This window comes from Harpia harpyja, chromosome 13 (assembly GCF_026419915.1).
Source record: "Harpia harpyja isolate bHarHar1 chromosome 13, bHarHar1 primary haplotype, whole genome shotgun sequence".
NCBI lineage: Eukaryota > Metazoa > Chordata > Aves > Accipitriformes > Accipitridae > Harpia > Harpia harpyja.
Genome location: NC_068952.1, coordinates 32,806,819 through 32,824,484, shown reverse-complemented (window position 1 = coordinate 32,824,484; position 17,666 = coordinate 32,806,819). Strand labels below are relative to the sequence as shown.

The 17,666-nt window shown below is 36.3% G+C and overlaps 1 protein-coding gene across 9 annotated transcripts in view; it reads left to right on the top strand.

Annotated features, from left to right (window-relative positions):
• Window positions 1–17,666, top strand: part of RYR2 (ryanodine receptor 2) — a 449,694-nt gene that overhangs the window by 339,680 nt on the left and 92,348 nt on the right. For all 9 annotated transcript variants that reach the window (XM_052805738.1, XM_052805746.1, XM_052805744.1 and 6 more), the window contains 6 exons: window positions 1,326–1,390; window positions 3,445–3,566; window positions 6,826–6,875; window positions 11,992–12,052; window positions 14,342–14,580; window positions 16,863–16,944. In XM_052805738.1, the coding sequence (XP_052661698.1) occupies window positions 1,326–1,390; window positions 3,445–3,566; window positions 6,826–6,875; window positions 11,992–12,052; window positions 14,342–14,580; window positions 16,863–16,944 (619 nt within the window). The remainder of the gene's footprint in view (window positions 1–1,325; window positions 1,391–3,444; window positions 3,567–6,825; window positions 6,876–11,991; window positions 12,053–14,341; window positions 14,581–16,862; window positions 16,945–17,666) is intronic.

Sequence of the window (17,666 nt, the reverse complement as noted above, 5' to 3'; positions counted from 1 at the left end):
AGCCAAAATTTATAATGACTTTTGTTCTTTGAAAAAGAAAACTAGCTGCTTCCTTGTGTTTATGCGCAAATTGATAATCTCTCACATGTGCACATTAATATTTACTATTCACAGGTAATCCCTTTTTCACTGAGCAAATTAAACCAGTCATTTGTACCATTCTGAAATTTTCTCTGGAGGAGGGAGTAGAGAAACCTCTTTAACAAACTCCCACAACAGGAATGTTCTTTCACAAACACCCAGCATGTGCTTCATCAACAGTGTTATGAACAAAAGGATTTAACTTGTTCTGCTTTTGTTAAAGATAAAAAAAATAAAAGTTTGGTAACCCAAGTCAGCTTCTTACATGAGCAAGAAAACCCAAAAAACCTGGCCAGATGCAGCTTCTGTGTGACCATGGGAGTTGCAATGCCACGTAACATATACCGTGCCTCATGTCTAGGCACAGATGCTGTAATTGACCGTATTAATGGCAGGAACAGCAGGGAGTTTGAATAAATCAATGCTCATCCAAAAGCCTATCTAGTTTTAAAGTAGAAATTATAAAATTTATTAATTATTTTATGCTGTGGTTACTTACAGTAGCAAGAGTCTGGCCTTGATAACTCATTGGGTTACTCCTGCTAATGCCTGATTATCATGGCTTCATTCTACTTAATGATATAGATTTGGCATAACTGCAAGAATTATAATGAATAAATACTGAAACACTAGAAACACTGGTGGAACAAATACCATTCATGTCCCTCAATGGATTAGTGAAAAGAAGATAATAAATAAAGGATAAATAGTCCGGGAGCTGTACCAGATTATGTCTGTAAAGAGTATTTGATTTTTATAGTAATGGGGGAAGTGAAGCAATTTTAATTTCAGTTGGGTAGTTCTAACCATTAATTTTGTTCTTCAGTCAAAGTCCGCAAATAAGTAGTAAAAATTTGGTAATTCTGTTTCTCCTGGGAACAACTGGAGAAAGGTGTTCCATTAGAATCTGTGTTCAGGCTTCCAAATCATCACTGACAACTGAAAAATACAAACATAGGACCAGATTTTCATCTCACGAAAATATCCATATCTCTTTGGACTATGAGATGTCTATGCTTTTATGAAGATTTGGATAGTTATTCTTTAAATATTTTATTTACTGTAACTTTTCTCTTGAGGTAGTCATAAAACTCCACTTTAACTAGTGTATATACTGTTTGTGGGATCTTAAATCTACGTCTAAAGGCAACCAGTATTATTTGTTTATAGTGTACACTTTCGAAGAAAAATGCAGACTGTAATTAGGATATATGACAGTGAGCTTAATTTTCTTCTCTCTGCAGATGGTGGCAGCAGAGGCAAAGGAGAGCACTTCCCATATGAACAAGAAATCAAGTTTTTTGCCAAAGTACAGTATATCTTTGCTTATTCTTTGTTCACGTAGTAAGTAGTTGAAGTGAGAAAGTATTTGTTAGTGAACATGATTATTGTTGTTACAGTTGCACTTTTCTGTGTTAAATGCATTATTTTATTAATTAAAAACAGTAGTAATAAAAATAGCTTGAAAATACTGTAGGATGAAGTATAGATGTGAAAAAAATTAGAGGACTATATTCTTATTCTCATTATTTCCTTGCTCCATGATATGCAACTACTCATATGATGCTATTCGTAACCTCCTTACATTTTCTGTTTACTGGCTTAGTCTAATTCTGATGATTGTTCTCTTTTACAGTCTTCAGGCAGATAAATGTGAACAATAGTTATTGGAATTAACACAGCTGTGTATCTGTCAGTGTCACCTTCCTTGTTTCTTTCCTTGTTTTAAAACCATGCTGATGTCTCCATCATGGAATCACAGAATGGCTGAGGTTGGAAGGGCCTGGAGGTCATCTAGTCTAACTTCACTGCTCAAGCAGGGTCACCTAAAGCTGGTTGCCCAGGACCATGTCCAGACAGCTTTTGAGTATCTCCAAGGGTGGAGACTCCACAGTCTTTCTGGGCAACCTGTGCCAGTGCTCAGTCACTCTCACAGTAAAAAAGTGTTTCCTGATGGTCAGAGGGAACCTCCTGTGTTTCAGTTTGTGCCCATTGCCTCTGGTCCTGTCATGGGGCACCATTGGGAAGAGCCTGGCTCCATCTTTACACCCTCACATCAGATATTTATACACATTGATGAGATCCTCCCTGAGCCTTCTCTTCTCCAGGCTAAAGAGTCCCAGCTCCCTCAATCCCTCCTCATTTGAAAGATCCTCTAGTTCCTTCGTCATCTCTGTGGCCCTTCACTGGACTCTCTCTCCAGTCTGTCCATGTTTCTCTTGTACTGAGGAGCCCAGAACCAGACATAGCACTTCAGATGTGGCCTCACCAGTGCTGAGTAGAGAGGAAGAATCACCTCCCTGGGCCTGCTGACAGTGCTCTGTCTAATGCAACCCCAAGATGCTGTTGGCCGCCTTTGCAGTGAGGGTGCATTGTTGGCTCATGGTCAGTTTGCTGTCCACTGAAACCCCCTGGTCCTTCTCTGCAAAGCTGCTTTCCAGCTGGTGAGATTATTCCTCCCCAGGTGCAGGACTTTGCACTTGCCCTTGGTGAAAGTCATGAGATTCCTGTCAGACCAATTCTCCTTTTTGTGTCGAGGTTTTAAACATTATAAATTAAGAAAATCCGCTTATGCCTTTCGCACGTAAAAGCTTGTATGGTGTTTGCATATTTGAAGTGCCTTTTGAATTCATTAGTGAAGAAGCAAAGGTAGCTGTTTGCAGCATTTTCTGACCCTGATATCATTGCAGTAAATTGTAATCTTGATACCTTAAAGTCCTTCCATGTGGTACTATTTGCCGAGTTCATTGACTCAGAAGCTAGCATTCCACCTTTTGAACCATGCTCAAAAAAGGAAGCAATTTCAGATTTTCTTATTAGCTCTTTATTTTGGATGTCCTCCTGGCTGACACCTGCAATGGGCACTGAGTAATGGTCACCACATGAAGTAAACAGGAAAACTTCTGTGGACAAGCACTTAATGAATGACAATGTTTTGGGAGTTTTATTTGATAGCATCTAGAATTAAGTGCCTTCAGTGTGCTGACAGTTGTGGGTGAATTTTTCTTAAACCTACCTTAAAAGGCATGAACAGCAAAACTTGTGTCTGGGTATGTGGTACAGGAAAAATCTTAAATTGTGAGATAAAATGAAATTATACTTTCTGCTTTGTACTTCTCCTAAAAACCCACAGATCAAGTCCCAGAGGTAATCTAAAACATTTTCTGCTGCCTTTTCTGATGACATTTTAAGTTCCTTGAATATGAAATAAATTCAAAGAGAAGTAGACATTAAAGTACATAGAGATTTTAAAACAGAAAACATATTTGAAATCTCCTGCCTTTAGTTGTGACTTACAAAGAGTAATACAGAACATAATAAAGAAAGCCCTGAGGTAACCACTTCTTTCTGATGTGATTTCAGGTTGTGCTCCCTTTGATTGATCAGTATTTTAAAAATCATCGCCTGTATTTCTTATCTGCAGCAAGTAGGCCTCTCAGCAGTGGAGGCCATGCCTCTAATAAAGAGAAAGAAATGGTGACAAGGTAAAACTCAAAATAATATTAATGTATGTGCATATGTGTGTTTTTCTTTAAACAGCAGCAGTTGATTGTGGGGAAGTGAGAAGTGGGAGGCAGAGAAATATTTTAATGAACATGCAAATTAAACTTTTTTTTCACTTTCTTTTCCTGTTAGGAAAATTCATTGTATGAAATGAAAAGAGGAGTACAGAGTTATGATTATATGCTGTTTTAAAGGTAGTGGTGATGATTTTAGCATGCAGGGAATTTAAATTTAGCATTATGTGTGACAATACATCAGTTGCACGGTCTCTGGCACAGGCTATACAATTGTGTTTCAGTTTTCACGGTTGGAAATACGTATATACTGAAATCATTATTCCTTCAAAATTTTGTGGTAGATTTAAAAGCCAGACTTATTTATAACTGAGTTTCAGTAAGTATCATTATTACTGTCCACCATAAAAAGTAAAAATGAGAGAGTTGTATTCTTTCTGCTTTTTGGTTTTCTAAATAGCAATAACTTTAGTAATATGACAGAAATATCCACTTGATCCTCTAAGATAAGTTTTCACTTAATTTCACTTCTGATTGAATTGAAACCCATATTTCCCATTTAGTAAAGCAGACTACAAGCTTCACACAGGACCAACTGCATACCTGTAATGTACAGGTATCATGGTTGCCTTCTTGGCTGTTTCTGGGTACTGAACCATGCAAAACTGACTTGCTGTTCTTTGAGGCTGACAGCCAATTGATGGTCATACAGACATGCGGGGTTTGCAAGATTGTGTCAATACTGAGTGAAGTTTCTAGCAACAATACTAAGCATAAGTAAGTAATAGCTGTCTTGACCCTGTGTCATCTCATGGACTAACTTGATCTGGCAGCTTGGCTGAATGACATTCTTCAAAGAGTTAAAAAACTCTATCAAAATGCATGCATCTAGATAATTTTCCACTTTATGAGCTGCTGGTTTTCTCTCTGTAATGTCCTGGATTCCAATATTTTCACAGTTGTTAAGTCATTCCAATGAACCCCATGCTTCTGGAATATGTCAAATGTGACTATATCAGCATATCTGCTGCTTAGATTCAGGACTTCTGTGCATAATGCTGTCTAGCTGTGTGAGATTCCTGAGCATGTAGCCCAGCAAAAGATCAGAGCTGCTGCCATACTTGAGTTACCTGCCATCCAGAGGTGTCAGCCAAAGAGGAGAAAACACATGCAAGCAAACCTTGGATGTATGATAGCTATAACCAGTGCTATTGAGCAGTTTATTTCTTAATTATCAAGACACAAAGGTTATAGAAGCTACATTATATGATCCATTTCCTGAAGGGTTGTTTTGGGCCATTTTAATAGATTCCCAACATTTTTGTGCGTTGGTCCGTTCCCCCCCCCCCCCCCCAAGTATTATAGGGAGTTTGCCAAGGCTGAAGTTTGGATTTTCTGTTGAGTTTTCCCTTTAGATTTGTTTGAGTGCAACTCATACGTAAGATTTTCTTCAAGCTAAGGGCAGTTTCTGGCTGCTTTCTTTTTCCAATGAAGATAAGCTTGCATTCATTAAGCTATGGAAGAGTATAATTTGGGGTTTTGATAATGCAGTGACAGTGTTAACAAGTGCAATAACCATTCTGTGTTCAGCAAATACATTAAATCCAGATCTATTTTGTGGGCAAATACAGGTCAGACCTCTTCCTGAAATATGATGGCATTATATTCCATTTTATTTGTAACCAGCCTCTTCAGGATTGGGCTTTTTGCATTTTTCATCCATTAGACCATCTTACAAGTCCTTGTACTACTGCAGTTGTATAAAGTCAGTTCTGGACATCATTCTTAAGTAATGGCCATTTGGACATATTTATTTATTCATTTATTTAACCTAAACTAATTACACTGGAGAGAATAGGTTCAGTCTGACTTTGTGAAAACATAGCATCTGCTGAATGCTACAGTCAGTTGAGTAACATGTGTATGTTAGAAAACAAGATAGATTGTGAGCTATTTAATGTCTTTGTTAGAATGGACACAAGATTTATATGATGCTAACATGCTTCTGTACAGCTTTTCCTGTTGGACTGGGTGAACCAGGATTCTCATAAAAGAATATATAGCATACATCTGCCTCATGGAATAAAAAGTGAACAGAGATCCCTGAATATGCACCAACCAGACTCATTTCTAAAACAGAGCAGTTGCTGTTGCTATAGTGGGTCACTGTGCACTGGCTAGTTAGCTGGATTCAACACCACATTAACCTGGCTGCTCTGATTCTGGACATAAATGTTTCCATTTGGCACCATGCTCTTGTCTGTCAATGGAACAACATGTTCAGATCTCATCCATAAACTGTGCAGACATGCTTATGGTGTCTCTTGCTTTTAAATCAGAGGTTGATAACTAGCTTGTGTGCCTAATAATTAAATAGCTTAATAAAATGACATGATATTATTCATGTCATTTATAGCAGATGAGGGTTTTTGCAGCATAAAAAATAATATCAAAATTGCTGTTCCTCTTGGAGAAAATTCTCAGACAAAACTGGATCATGAAGATTGAGCTAACTCCTAGCAAATCTGGAGGCCACATCAATTTGCGTAGGGCAGTATGCTCCTGCTTCTATGAATTAACACAAAACTTTGTTCTTCATTGTTCTGAATGGGGCACTGCTCATCAGCACAGGAAGTAATTCAAACATGTGAAGTGAAATCATTGATCATATACATTTCTGTTGGTTTTTAACCATGTAAGAGGCTATTTCTCATATTAAGTGTGTTTAAGAAGCAATGTATTTGAAAAGAAATTCTCACTGTGTTCAAGATGACAAGATCCAAATTGGACTACTTAAACATTTGCCATCAAACACTTCAATTAATCTGATTTCCTTACCTTTTGTTTTCAAATTGTCAGTGGTATCCTGAATAGCACACTGACCACATTTTACTTCTTAAAGCTTTGATGATTATTTCCTTGTGGGTTATCATATAGGACGCTTTTATATTAATTAGCTTTGCTTTTAATTTTTTTTTGTTTCTTTAATTACAATATGTGCTTATTTAACCATGTTTGTTAAGGATATGCACTTGAGAACTCTTTCTTTAGTACTCTGTCCCACATTCTGCTCAGATAATTGATTCTTTCTGCGTGACATCATGTTGCTTTTCCTGCTCATATATCAGCTGTTATTTTTTCTTTCTTCTCCCTGCCCCCCCCCCCCCCCCATTTTTTCCTTTTCCCTTCTCTTCTCTTTTATCTTTTATTTTTCTTTTGTCTTCAGCCTGTTCTGCAAACTTGGAGTTCTTGTCAGGCATAGGATTTCACTGTTTGGTAAGGAGACCCTTGACAAATACTAGCATGGCCATCACTTGGTTTTCTTTGCCATTTTTGCATTGTGTTATGTGCTGCTTTGTTGCATGCTGCATGGCTGCATGGCTGAGATGCATGGTCTTCACAGACCACTAATTGTTTAGGCTGGTAGATCACAGAATTTATTAGATGGAATAAGAAGCTTTTGTAGTTATCAGTTCGGGGTTTTTTGTTTAGTTTTCTGTGTGTCTTAACTAATATCTGGATTTCATTATCCTACCAAAGAATTTTGCTGAGTTAATTATAATTACAAATTTGTTACTTTATTCTAAATCGTTCGGGAAAAACAGAGCATCAGAACTGCACATTTGTGTTGGAAAGTTATTAAGGAAAATGTGCAGTGGGCTGAAATGCTTAGTTATGCTCTGTGGAATTCTTAAATATTCCCAGATGTGCTTGACTCCACATACGCATGTGTACTATCTTTCTGGTATTATGTGAATCTAGGAGGAGCTTGGTGTTTGTCTTATGCCATGTGAAAATCACTTAATTGAAGTCAATTTGAAGTCTGTATCAAGTGTAAACATTATATGCAATGTGTGGTACAGTCATTTACTCTGCAATTTTTTCTTACACCATGATGATAGGATAGTTGAAATAGTACATACTATGCATATATAGCTTCTATGATGGGTGCATTGCAAACTTCAGCATCCATAAACATACCAAATAGGGTAATCATCTAGCAAATTAGAATTTGACTAAGATAACATGCATCTAACTCAATTCCTACGTATTTCATTCAATTTGAAGGGAAGGAACTCACTTGCTGCAGCAGTGTGGTGTCTAAAAAGCTTACAGACCATTATGAAAACCATAAAACTGAGAAGAAAGATCAGAAGTTATTTTGGGATATCGCTTTTAAATATGTTTTGGGATCAGCTGAGTGGATTTACCTGTAAAGCCAAAAGATCATAGGAGGAATGGAGTTATTTCTGCAGCTGTGTGGCATTGTTGCAGCTTTTTCTGAAGGGTGGAGTATGTCACAAATGTACACTTAAGCTCTGGTTTATACCCTAGGTTGTTTCTTCAAAGAATGAACTAGCTCAGGTATACTATTAAAATTTTGCAAATCTTTTTTGTTATTGTGTGAATTTGTTTTTCTGCCTTTTTTTCTAAAATGAGTAACAGTTGAAGTTAAAAATCTAAGTCAATGTAACTTTCTTCAGTACTAAAGAAAAGGTCTTTTCCATTCCACATCTCAGCTTGCTTATTTCCTGTTGTTTGGCTGGGTTCAAGTGGTAGAAGGAGATAAGTCAGATGGAACCAGATGAGTATTCACTATGGCCACAGTTTGTTTTTTAACTCTTTTCCTAGTGTGCAGTAACTAACAGAATACAAAATCTTTATGCCAACACAGAATTGTACTGTAGTTTTTCCATGAGTTATGACAAGGTCACCGTAAGACTCTGGAGCACTGTTGTTTACTGTGGACCTATTAAGTCAAAATCACCTTACAGTTTGTCTTACCTTGACAATGAATTACATCATGTTAGAAAACCTGATCAAAAGAATTACACTTACTTCAGCAAATACAAACCCTGTGTAGAAGAGGGGAAAATGCTCTTGAGGACAGCCTCTGAGCACAGCTGGGGCCTAGAAAGTTATTTGTGTGTTTTGGAGACATCTTGAGTAAGCAAGAGTTGCTTGATAACAACCTTTATGGATAGTGGGGAGCTTGCTATAACAAATAGCAAAATGCTATATAGTTTTGCTATATAGGTGTTTTATATTATTGTGAATTTGAATGGTACTTCTGAAGATACAGCTGCATGTATGAAAGACATTAGTAAAAGTCATGTAGCTTAAGCTGTATATAGAAGTCTTAATAAAATGGGAAATTAAGCATTCAAGTCTTCCAGAGTGAACTTAAACAGTTAATCGCATTAGATATCTAAGAGTGTCATTGGGATTATGGAATTGTAATTCAGCATGGAATTATTATTTCTTTACACTGTGAAAGTAGATTTTGACCCCAGCAATTTACGTTTGAGAGCTGTAGCTGTACATCAGTAAGACTGGATTGATTTTCTTTCATTATTATTAGTGGGCTGAATTTGAAAGTTTTTAGTGAATAATTTTGGTGACTTGAGTATCTGAATTTATATTTTCTCAATTTAAAAACCAAATTTATATGACTAGTTTGATTCATTTTTTTTAATTGTTTAAATCTCCAGTAAGACATTCTTTTTATGTAAGCATGTAAGTAATTTTTAAAAAAAATCTTCATATTGGTAATAGAGACCTATGTAATCTGAAACAAAAATTATCTGGGTAAGACATCAGATAAGAAAGGCCTGGTTTTGCTCACTCTTTTTTGGGAACTTAAAGAAATTAATCAGCGGGGTTCTTAAAAAGAAACAGAAGGCTTTCTCTGCCTAATGACATCCTGAATTTATAAATGTCCTTCCAGTGAGGCATCCTGGAATCAATATCCATAGCACTTTTGCAATACAGCAACAGTTCTTCCCTCCTGATATAATAATACAGCTTTCTAAAATATGTAGGGCTGCACCTCAGATTATTAAAGAAACTCAGTTGTGCAGTTCATGGGAACAACTGCATTTGTAATACATGCTGAACGGTGATCCAACCATCAACCTAGTATTGATACTAGGTCCTGGGATAATTTTAGCCTTAACACCTCTTGAAGTCATGTGGTTTAGTATTTGCATATGTCCAGCCTCTATTGTTTTGTGTGAAGAGTTCCTTTAAAGAACAGCTTTTGTTTCAGTTTTTATCCTATTGAATTATACTTATCACCTGCTCCCCTTTCATGATGTAACGGAATTTTATATACTGCACGTCCATTTCGTGCGCTACATCAGTGTTCTGTATCTAGTTTTCAGATTTCTGAAAACCAAGAACATTTTTAATTAATAAAAAAAGAATATTTTTAATTTAATAAAGGTATATATATACACTGTGAAATATTGGCAATAGTAATAAAACTAATTTCATTAGAAACCCCCTCATTTTAGGTTTCATAACTCAGTTTAAAAAAAAGATGGCTTTCTGAAATTGACTTCTGACCTCAGGTTGGAAGCGAACTGGTCCTTGAAACGTTCAATTTAAAAGGATTTTTTCTGAGTTTTAACTGTGGCATTTTAAGGTAAAATATTAAAAAATACTGTGTTTTGTGGGGTTTTGCTTTAGAAACACAGTGAAAACTAAATTCATTATATTGAACAAAAGCAAGACACAGAATTTCCACTGAACCTAAACCTGTCTTTCATAGCAAATTGCATTTTCTAAGATTCTGTAACAAATCCTGCCAGAAGCAGACATTCCAGAAAAGAAGTTTCATGAAAATTTTGAAAGTCTGTTTTTTGGTGCTACATGGATAAACTCTAGTATGTCAGTCAGTTTAGATTGAAGGGGACTGCATTTACTATGGTCATTGAATTCTGCTCTGATATCCCGGTCTGTGGAACCAACCACACTGCAGTATCTGCTACAGAGATATGCCTAAAACTTGTCTGGTTTTCAGAATAACTAGATGCATTTCTGACCCTTCCATCTGGTTGCAGCATACGAAGTACCTGATTCCTGATAAATATATGGCTCTTGAAATGTGTGTACATGGTATAAATAAATTGCTAATGTAAATTTTCAGGGAACTGGAGTGAGCATCTCTATACTGCACTGTAGCATGCAGCATATACACATCGGCACGACGAATGTTAAGATACTATTTCATGACAGTCTAATCCACATCTAATCCAGGTTGCTTTGGGTATTTTGCTCCATCCCTGCTGTCATTAGCACAGTCCTGCACTCTCTTCTTCATCAGCACTGGCGTTCATATCACCAGAGCAGTAAAATACTAAGGAAAAAAAATAGGAGCTGACAAAAAACTTAATCTTTTGGGGTGGTTTTTTTGGTAGGATTTTTTTTAGGCCACCTCAGCTTTCTCATCTGCTCACTATATCATTGCATGACCACCCATGCCAGTGCAAAGAGGGTGGGGCTGCCTGGCTAGGGGCAGCCGTGGAAGCTGTGGTTCAGGTTTGTTTAATCTACTGTGGATGAACACCACAACAATACCTCCTAATTCGATAGCACAGAATAACATTGTCAGTGCTGCAATAAACCTCCCACTCCTTCCTTGCAATTTATCTTTTAAAATCTCTATTTCACTGAAACAGTTACTAATTTTACTTGTATCTTTGCCTATATTTTTAAGTGAAATAACCACTGCTGAGAAAGTATAGTACACTGTATGAAGATGACAGTATTTTCAGAAATTTATCTTAAACATTCAATTTGTTTCTTTTTTTTTTTTTTTTGAGAAACTTTAAATATGTAGAGAAGCAAGAAAAGGTATTTTCATTTTTGCAGATCTAAAAAAAAATAAATATATATATTAAGTAAGATGTGGGTCAGATTTGTGTAGCCTAAATCTGTCCTGGATTTAAGAAGTGAACTTAGAGGTGGCTTGTACATGGCAACATCTTGGAATGTAAATATGCATACAAGGCATGTTGTGTGTAAGTTCTCTTTTTATGTACATAAGTGTGAAAAAAAATAATTGATTATGAGAGATGCATATTATGTCAGAGACTGTTACTCATGTGGGCCACACCTGATCCTGCTATAACTGGCTGCAGCCTATTGGTAACACCAGGGAACTAACCGTTTTGGTGACATTTTATAGAAATGTTCTCTTCCTGCAATAGCAACTTGTGAAAGTTAACAGCTTTTATGTTACTGAGAGGGGGAAGATAAATGTTCAGATAAACTTGAATCAATTAAAGCAAAATTTATAAAACTTAAATGAAAACCAGACAATACACTGCAGCTCTAATTAACCCCACATTTAAGTGCTTCCATCTTGACTGCCTCAGCTTTTTGATGAGAGATGCTTTACTGCCTCTAGTTACTGCATTTGTGTAAACAAGGCTAAGACAATAAACTGCATGTTTTTTAACTTGAATGTTAAAATTATGCAGAGGTTCAGTTGCTCTTCTGCTATGTCATTTACCTTTCATTAAAACCAGACATACAGTTAGCAGAGTGTAGGTATGCTATACAGTATGCTCAGCTTAATTGGTGGATAATTTTCCTCCCTGTTTAGGAAATGATGCAACATCAATAGTCAACTGTCTTCACATACTGGGCCAGACCTTGGATGCAAGGTAATACTGAATATATTTTCTAAAGTATGAAGAAAATCACTGAAGAAGATAATGTGCAGTCAGGTTTGGGCTACCTGTGTAAGGCTACAGAATTTCAAAACTCAAGAAGCTATAGTACTAAAAAGAATTCCCATTGCAAAGTAGGTTAATTACTAGTTAGTTACTCGGGTTTGGCAGGACAATATTTGTAGGTTACACTTTCAGCTTCAGATCAATGGTGTCCAGGAACTGCTGGCTGTTAGTTCATCTGGTTTTAATCAAGTGACCATCCCAAAACCACAATAACATTAGAAATATTTTATTCTTTTGCTTACACTGTTTAATGAAAAAATTCAGGAGTTAAATGCACATGGAGTGCAGTTTATCTGTCTCACAGTGCGTCTTTGTTGCAAAGTTAATTCAGATTCTAATTTGAACGAAAAAAGCCCTTTACATCGAATTCAGTGGCACTTTTAAGTTAAATTGAGCTGCTTGAGCCATTGTGAGGTTTATGGATGAGACAGTCTTGAAATATTGGAGGGTGACATGTTGCTTTTCATTAACTGTACAGTCAACTAACTGTGCTGATAGTTGACTTTTAGATCTTCACAGTTACGAAACAAAACATGATAGTTTAAGCTACCTCCATGGTAATTTAAGATAACTTTTTTCACTTTGCATTTACTCTCAAAGAATTGACTGGGTTACATGCAGATAGATCTTTTTCTCAGTATCTTTGCAGTGGCTTAAATGAACAAATTTTACTTTCCATTTGCTATGGGGTAGAGTCATGATCATGGTCATTAATACGGCTCAGCTGTTGCATGGTAATCCTCTAGGTTCCAATATCTTGGGTTTTTGTTATAAATTGTCCATGCTCTATGCAATCATACAGATGGAATACAGATGGAGATCACCAATTCAGCTCTTGGTAGAAATGTAAAAATAGCTCCAGATGGGGATTAAGGGATTCATGGAGGTTACATGAAAGTTTGAAAATATTGCCATTGAAACTTTATATATTCACTCTGTAAAACAAACAAACAAACAAACAAACAAAAAACCTGGACTGTTGCTCAATGTACAAAAGAGTTTCACCTGGATTTATTTCACGCATGCCTAAATGGAAACTTTTGTTAAACAAAGGTTCTCTGTAATTGAGCTAGTTAAAACAAATAAGGTAATAATTCTCTGGGATTATATCATTACATAACTGATCATGCTGTTAGAGTTCTGTAATCAATGCATTTATTTATTTAATTTTAAACAGATTTGGTTGTTTTATAGAATCATAGAATCATTTTGGTTGGAAAAGACCTTCAAGATCATCGAGTCCAACCATTAACCATGCCCCCTAAACCATGCCCTGGAGTACCCTGTCCACTCGCTTTTTGAATACCTCCAGGGATGGTGACTCAACCACTTCCCTGGGCAGCCCATTCCAATGTTTGACAACCCTCTCAGTAAAAAAATTTTTCCTAATATCTAACCTAAATCTCCCTTGCCTCAACTTGAGGCCATTTCCTCTTGTCCTATCTCCAGACACCTGACAGAAGAGACCAACACCCACCTCACTACAACCCCCTTTCAGGTAGTTGTAGAGAGCGATAAGGTCTCCCCTCAGCCTCCTCTTTTCTAGACTGAACAACCCCAGATCCCTCAGCCGCTCCTCATAAGACTTGTGCTCCAGGCCCCTCACCAACTTGGTTGCCCTTCTCTGGACACGCTCCAGCACCTCAATGTCTTTCCTGTAGTGAGGGGCCCAAAACTGAACACAGTACTCGAGGTGCGGCCTCACCAGTGCCGAGTACAGGGGAACAACCACCTCCCTGTTCCTGCTGGCCACACTGTTCCTGATACAGGCTAGGATGCGTTTTCACTCATTCCTTTCTGATGCCCTTATTCTGGAGGCAGAAATATGACTGTCATGGTTGGGAAGACTTTCTGAGTTCTAGCTTGAGAGAGTTCTTCTCTTCCTAGAGTCATAAATTGGAGACTTACTCATTCTTTTTTGTTAGGTGGGGTTTTTTGCTTCTGAAGGCAAATGAATCACTTCAAAGTCCTTTTAAACTTATAAATTATTTTCTTAATGGGAAACTAGGTAAAATATCCTTGTGTTCTGCACGATACCTATGAAACGTGTTTTTTTTTCAGTAGGTTGTTCTGCTGTGAGAAGATTTTACAATATCAAAAGATGAAAGATTTTTCTTCAGATCTTTATTACCTATTTCATATAAGCCAAGACTAGTCTTTATTCCACGCTAGTCTAATAGAATATTCTTTTTTATTCTTTTTGTATGCTATATACAGGACTGTGATGAAAACTGGTCTGGAATCTGTTAAGATGGCATTGAGAGCATTTTTGGACAATGCTGCTGAGGATCTGGAGAAAACAATGGAAAATCTTAAGCAAGGCCAGTTTACACACAGCAGAAACCAGCCAAAGGGAGTTACACAAATCATTAATTATACCACAGTTGCTCTCCTGCCAGTGCTATCTTCATTATTTGAGCATATTGGACAGCACCAGTTTGGGGAAGATTTGATATGTATGTATTATTTAGAAGTGCCATGCCACTAAAATAACTGTAGTGACACATAGTAAGCATTACTAGACTCTCTGTTCTATTAGAGAAGGACAAATCCTATGTCATTTTGACAAAATTGTCATTGATTTAATCAAACATTTGCTGTAATCGACCTAGAACAGTCTGCAGGTTTTAGTGGACTTTGTTTAAATATTAAAGCAGACGTCACTGTGATTAGACAGTCAGAAGGCACAATTTTGTTTGTAACTTTACCATAGATGTACTGTGACTTCTTCTTATGTGAAAAGTTACTTTGTATAAGTTAATTTGTTTTTGCTCTGTCTGTAAATGAGGTTATACTACGAGAATGATGTTATTCCACCATACATGCACTTTGACTCGGTATCAGTTCACGGCGAGTTTGGGTGGGTGCATCTTAGATACTAAGGAACAGTGGAAGGAGCTCCTGAAGAATTCAGGCACTGGAGAAGGGAATGTGTATGAGACTGTATATGAGATTTCTGTAGAGATTCTGATTATGGCAGATTCAGTGTCCTTTATTTTCCCAATCCCAGCTCCACAGGAATTCGGCTGTCCAGACTGCACTAAAGGAGGCAATTCTGCTCTGTATAGTTAACTCAGTTATGGAAATAACTGAGAGAAGGACCTGGAAGAAAAGGATATCAAATTATATTTTTTCTGTTTTTAGAATCTGGAAAAGTATTATTTAAAATATCACTAAGAGAACTGCTTTTGAAAATTTGGAGTTGTATTGACGGATTTGAATGTGATGAGATGTAAACATCTACTTTTCTCATTAAATTATGTCTGTAAAATTCAGGAGACTGTGACAGTATCCAGAAAAAGTCATCTGTGGGGTTCACATACATTACTTGTTCATCATAAACCACTTTTTCAGACATCAACATGTTCATGACTTGTATAATTTTTGATCTCTGGTATTCCATGCTTTGGAACTTAATAATTAGCCTTTGATACTTTATCACTTATAGTTGGTATTCTTAATCAGCTATTCTAAATACATCACACTGGTGTCAAGCACACAATTTAGAATTCATAAACTGAGAAATAATAATTAATTTAAATCGTGCTGGCTTATTTTGTCTAGAGCATAGTTGGAAAGGCTAATTTTTCTTACACAGAACTTCTCTTTACATCTTGTTAAGAGTAAGATTATTTTATTTGTACTACTCTGATGACAAGCACTTGACCTGATGCTTGTACCTAAGAGTATTACTCCATGTACAGAGTACTCCATGGTGTGATCAATGTACAAAGGTGGGTCAGTGTACCTGTGGGTACTCTTACTAAGTAAAAATACTCAACTCCAAGATGACCCAAACTAAAATCACGGTAGCCAGGCTATGTGGCTTGGATGCACTATCTTGTAGGCTCTCCCAACCCATTAAGTCTTATCCTATTTTACTCCCAACATTTCATCACATATTGGGGGAAGATATTAGCACTGTGGGAGAGACTAGAAAAAGTATATATGGAAAGAAAGGGACTGTTGTCCTTGATGGTATTTAGACTGTTGTTACACTATTACTGCAGATTACATTGGAAAAGCATTTTTTTTCAAACAGATGTTAAGATTATTCTCACATTTTTGTGACTGAAACATTTGATAATTTCAAAACATGCTTTGGTGAAGTATTCATAAGGGCTAAAGGATTATTTATTTATTTAATCCTTTGTCAGTCTGAAGTGTAAATTAAGTACGTGCTAGTAACTGATATTTGTGTCTAAATTTTTAAAAATACAAACTGTAATTAGAAGAATTAAATATCTGTTTAAAAGGATTGCCATTCTTTTGTAATGCATTTTATACAGTGGTGTTACATTTGTGAATCGATTTGTTCCCTAATAATTTTTTTTTTTACTTTCAGCACTTTATTTGATTTACCATGAAACTTTCTTAAGTGCTACAGACAAACTAGAAAAGATTCATTGACAGATTTTTCATAGCTATTAAATTAATAAATTCTCAGATTTTGCAATTAGATGTTATCCTTAAAGAGTTGGTATGCCATTAATTTCAGAAAGTTAGTGAGCTAGTGAAATATGTTTACTGTCTTAGCTGGTAACTTGATATTGAAGTAAAAACTGTGGCACTTGGTGCTCAGAAGACTTCTTGTATTTAGAGAGTGATTTCTGTGGATTGCCTTTGATAGCTTAATATTATTAATTCAGCTATTGTCACAAGAAATGTGTTCTAGTTCTGCAGAAATGTATTGCAAAGAAAAATCTCTTTATATCTATAATTTTCTTCTTCTCTTTAGTGGAAGATGTTCAGGTCTCCTGCTACAGAATATTGGCCAGTTTATATGCTCTGGGAACCAGCAAGAGTATCTATGTAGAGCGGTAAGAAGAAAAAGTGTTCCTCTATTTTTAATATTTGTGTTTATGTTTAGCTTCATGAATATGCAGTTCAAAAATGAATATAAGAAGAGATTGTTGTTGGAAAGATATCTTGAGAGAAAAAAGGTGCTCAGATGTTATGTGGAATGCAGCTGCGTTTATTATAATACGCTTAAAATGTTGGATTATATGTTTGTCAAAATATATTTCTTAATTTGAAATTACCAATGAAATTATCTGACTTTACAATAAATATCACTTGATTTGAGGTTCAACTGGGGAATTGTAAAAATACATCATTCAGCTCAGCTATTGTTATAATTGTTATATATTGTTTAATTGTGATGTATATTTCTTTCTCATTACCCTAAATTTAATTTAATTTGTCACTCATACAACACTACTTCTTTTCTAGTTCAATTACCCAGGGAAATGAGGCTTTATAATTGCTTTTTTGTGCATCTGTGTATCTGCTAAGCTCCCTCCAAGTTACATTTGGTCTGTGTAAACCATATTCAGCCAAAAAATAGAGGTACCTATATAATTCAGTTCTTAAAACTGAATAGTTGCCCTATCGTGACTAGCACTGTTCAGAGGGAAGGCTAAACAGAACTCATACATTTCAGATATTGGCAGCAGTAATCTAGGAAGTTCATATATCTGTACACTGTCTAGCAAATCAACGCGTGCATAACTCCAGACCAGCCCCATGACATACCCTTGCT